This window comes from Morone saxatilis, unplaced genomic scaffold, assembly GCF_004916995.1.
Source record: "Morone saxatilis isolate NCDOM2014 unplaced genomic scaffold, NCSU_SB_2.0 Contig24, whole genome shotgun sequence".
Classification (NCBI taxonomy): Eukaryota; Metazoa; Chordata; class Actinopteri; family Moronidae; genus Morone; species Morone saxatilis.
The window spans coordinates 22,831,842-22,834,787 of record NW_023339807.1 but is presented as its reverse complement, the minus strand read 5'-3'; the positions used below and the strand labels follow the sequence as shown (position 1 = coordinate 22,834,787).

The following is a 2,946-nucleotide window of genomic DNA, read 5'->3' as shown; positions in this document are numbered from 1 at the left end:
GTTTGTCAGTTTACTTTGTTGTGTTACTCACAAATAAAAAAGAGAAAGAAAGAAAGAAGCAGCAGACAGCTTTTAAAATTCTCTCTCTTTCTCTCTCTTTCTCTTTCTCTCTGATATCGTATGTCAACATTTTAACATTTTCAGCCTCCGACCCCGCCTGTGGTGAGGAAATACCGCAACAGCATCCAACCAGAACCCGGAGCCATCAGAGTCCACCAGGGGAAGGCAAACGATCCAGATGTGGCCAGCACCCTCGTTCATGGCATCAGAACCAAATCGTCTCTCACTGTGAGTACCACACATGCGCACACAAACACCTCCTTGTGGGTTAAAGGGGCAATAAAGAGGGTTTTTTTTACTGCCCCAGATTTGGTGGGTTAATAATTTATTACTCTCCTTGGTGATGAGATTTATAGCTTTCGCCTTTCACCCAGAATATGGATGTAAGTGCTTCATTTCTGATTCCAACAGGGTCAAAGCTTGGTCAATCCTCCCCAAAAGACCTTGTTCCAGAAGAAGTTACAGGACCTCAGTGAAGCAGCGTACGCCTCCAGTCGGAAAGCACCGGTGGGCAGGTCACACGATCCGCGTGTCACACTTCCCAGCTGGTGTAACGACGAAACGACGTACGGTGTGAAAATGGTTCGAGGTACGTGTACGGTCAAATGCTGTACATGCAAATATTTATCTACTCTCATAAAAGAAAGTCAATCCTTCCCTTTTTTTTTTTTTTTTTCCAGGGTTGGATGTGCGTGAGATTATTAACCCTTCAAAAAAATCAGAGGAGGTGGAGACGGAAGCTCAGGAGGGACATGAGGCTTACATTCGTAGCCACAACGCCTATTTTGTTGGTAAGAATAGAAACAAATCATATTCTGTATAAGGCTGTTACTGTCTCAATCTTTATTCTGAAATGTGACGTCCAACCATCACAACAATAAAATCACCTGGCTTCGCTCCAGGTGAGCAGATCGACAGGAAGTACAACTCGAGTCACTACGGTAAAGACAACAGGTTTGGGATCCTCACACCTCATTTCAACGATGGCCGTAATCTTGGCAAAACTCTCCACTGGCTGGGGGAGACACAGAAGTAAGTGCTGCAGTAAGTCGGCACAAGTTTTATTGGTAACTTTATTCAGTGTTTAACTAACAAAACATTATTTTGCTGTAGGTTTTACAATCCAAATACAGTTTGGGAGAGATCTGGGAACAGGGAAAAGATGGCATTGCAACTTGGCAAAACAAACATTAAGTAAGTTTTTAATCTTCTGATCAATTCTGCGAACTCTGACTATAATTTACTGACGTTTGACTTCATCCTCTCGTTATAAACTCATCTTTTCAGGAGAGGAAACACCTTGAATGTTCCTCCAGATCGCACCTTTGGAATTCTCTTGACGGCAGATAAATTTGGTTTGGTTTATTTGAGTTTATGCAACAACAAAAAAAAGTCTTTCCTGGGTTAAATATGGGATCGTGTGTCAGCAGATGTTCCTGAAAAAAGAAAGATTGTGCTTGTTTCCTGCACAGGGGTTGGAGAAGTAATCCACTCCACGGAGCCAGGTCAGTATGTGAGAGGCCGAGACCGCCAGCGCAGTCTGGTCAACGCAGTGCAACACCACCTCAAGAAGGTCAACTTTCACCACTTCCCCTCCCTGCTGAAGGCGTTCAGACATTACGACAAAGTACGACTGGAATCGAGGCTCGGTGACACAACACCCCGTTGCTGACCTACACTTTCGATCTTCTGACTATTTAACTCATCACGTTTAAAGTAACCTCGGAAAAATACAGTGATATTTCCACCCAAATCCTTTTTTCAAAGAGTGATCAAAGAAATTCAAGCTCAGTCCTTTCCCACAGTGGACATTTTAAGTGCCCGGAGTCATTCGTTCATCTTATTGGTTACACTTGTGTTTGACAAGCCAGTTTAAGAGTTCGAGATAAGGCCAGGGTTGTGACACACCGGTGTTAAGATGTGATTAAGTAACAATACTACTATAATTCTCCTCTCGCAGTCTCACACTCGTAAAAACCACAGAGCGGTCGTTGAGCCTTTTCCTGTGTATCTGTTTATCTAAATCACTAGAACGGCAAGGGGATGATTGACAAAGAGGACCTGCGGGCAGTGTGCCGACAGTTCCAGCTGGGCGTGAGTGAGCCGGTCCTGGATGACCTGATGGACCACTGTGACACAGACAAGGACGGACTAATCAACTTTGTGGAATTTGCTAATTTCCTCAACTGGAAGGACAAGATGCCCATCAACAGTCGAGAGCAACGCATTATGACAAACGGTCAGTTTATTTTGTTGTAATCAATCTGGTAAACTGGAAAAAGCTTTTCCAAATCCATTCTGTTTCACATTCAGGTGATTTTTTTGGTATTTTAAGCAATAAAAGGCTTAAAAAAAAATAAAATCTTCTATGTATTTGTCTCCTGCAGAGCGTCAGACCAGCACAGCTCCAGCCAACACAGAGGGAAAGTCTTCATCAGACTCAGCGCAGCTTCCTGAATCTCCGGCGTTGATTGAGCCCGAGGACCTGGAGCCTGTTGAGCCAGGAAGCTCTAAGAAGACAGTCAGGACCCTGAGGCGACTCAGGGCGGATCCAGACCACTTCGTGACCTCCTCCTCCCTCATTGGGGCTGTCAGCGATGGTCCGCTCACATCAAGTAAGTCAGAGATAGAGTATTACAGGCCTGCTCCCATCACCTTAACATCCTTTATTCATGTGGTCTCTCTTTCCATAGACAGCCGCGCCTACGGAGTCCCGTCTGTGCGCTCCGACCTCCCGCCTCCGCGCATAAAGAGAGTCAGTGACACTAACAACTACGGCGATATGTCCACCGCTCGAGATCTTCTGCATCCATCAGTTCATGCTGTTCAGGGTGTTCACGAGGAACACTTCTTCTGTCCGCGCACCAAGAAGGAGGTACGCACAGT

At 45.2% G+C, this 2,946-nt stretch overlaps 1 protein-coding gene across 1 annotated transcript in view; it reads left to right on the top strand.

The window, feature by feature from the left end:
- Positions 1-2,946, top strand: part of efhb (EF-hand domain family, member B) — a 5,128-nt gene that overhangs the window by 916 nt on the left and 1,266 nt on the right. The window contains exons 3-12 of the mRNA XM_035671697.1: positions 145-288; positions 472-649; positions 741-851; positions 963-1,092; positions 1,174-1,254; positions 1,348-1,415; positions 1,533-1,687; positions 2,092-2,299; positions 2,448-2,675; positions 2,754-2,935. Of these exons, the coding sequence (XP_035527590.1) occupies positions 145-288; positions 472-649; positions 741-851; positions 963-1,092; positions 1,174-1,254; positions 1,348-1,415; positions 1,533-1,687; positions 2,092-2,299; positions 2,448-2,675; positions 2,754-2,935 (1,485 nt within the window). The remainder of the gene's footprint in view (positions 1-144; positions 289-471; positions 650-740; positions 852-962; positions 1,093-1,173; positions 1,255-1,347; positions 1,416-1,532; positions 1,688-2,091; positions 2,300-2,447; positions 2,676-2,753; positions 2,936-2,946) is intronic.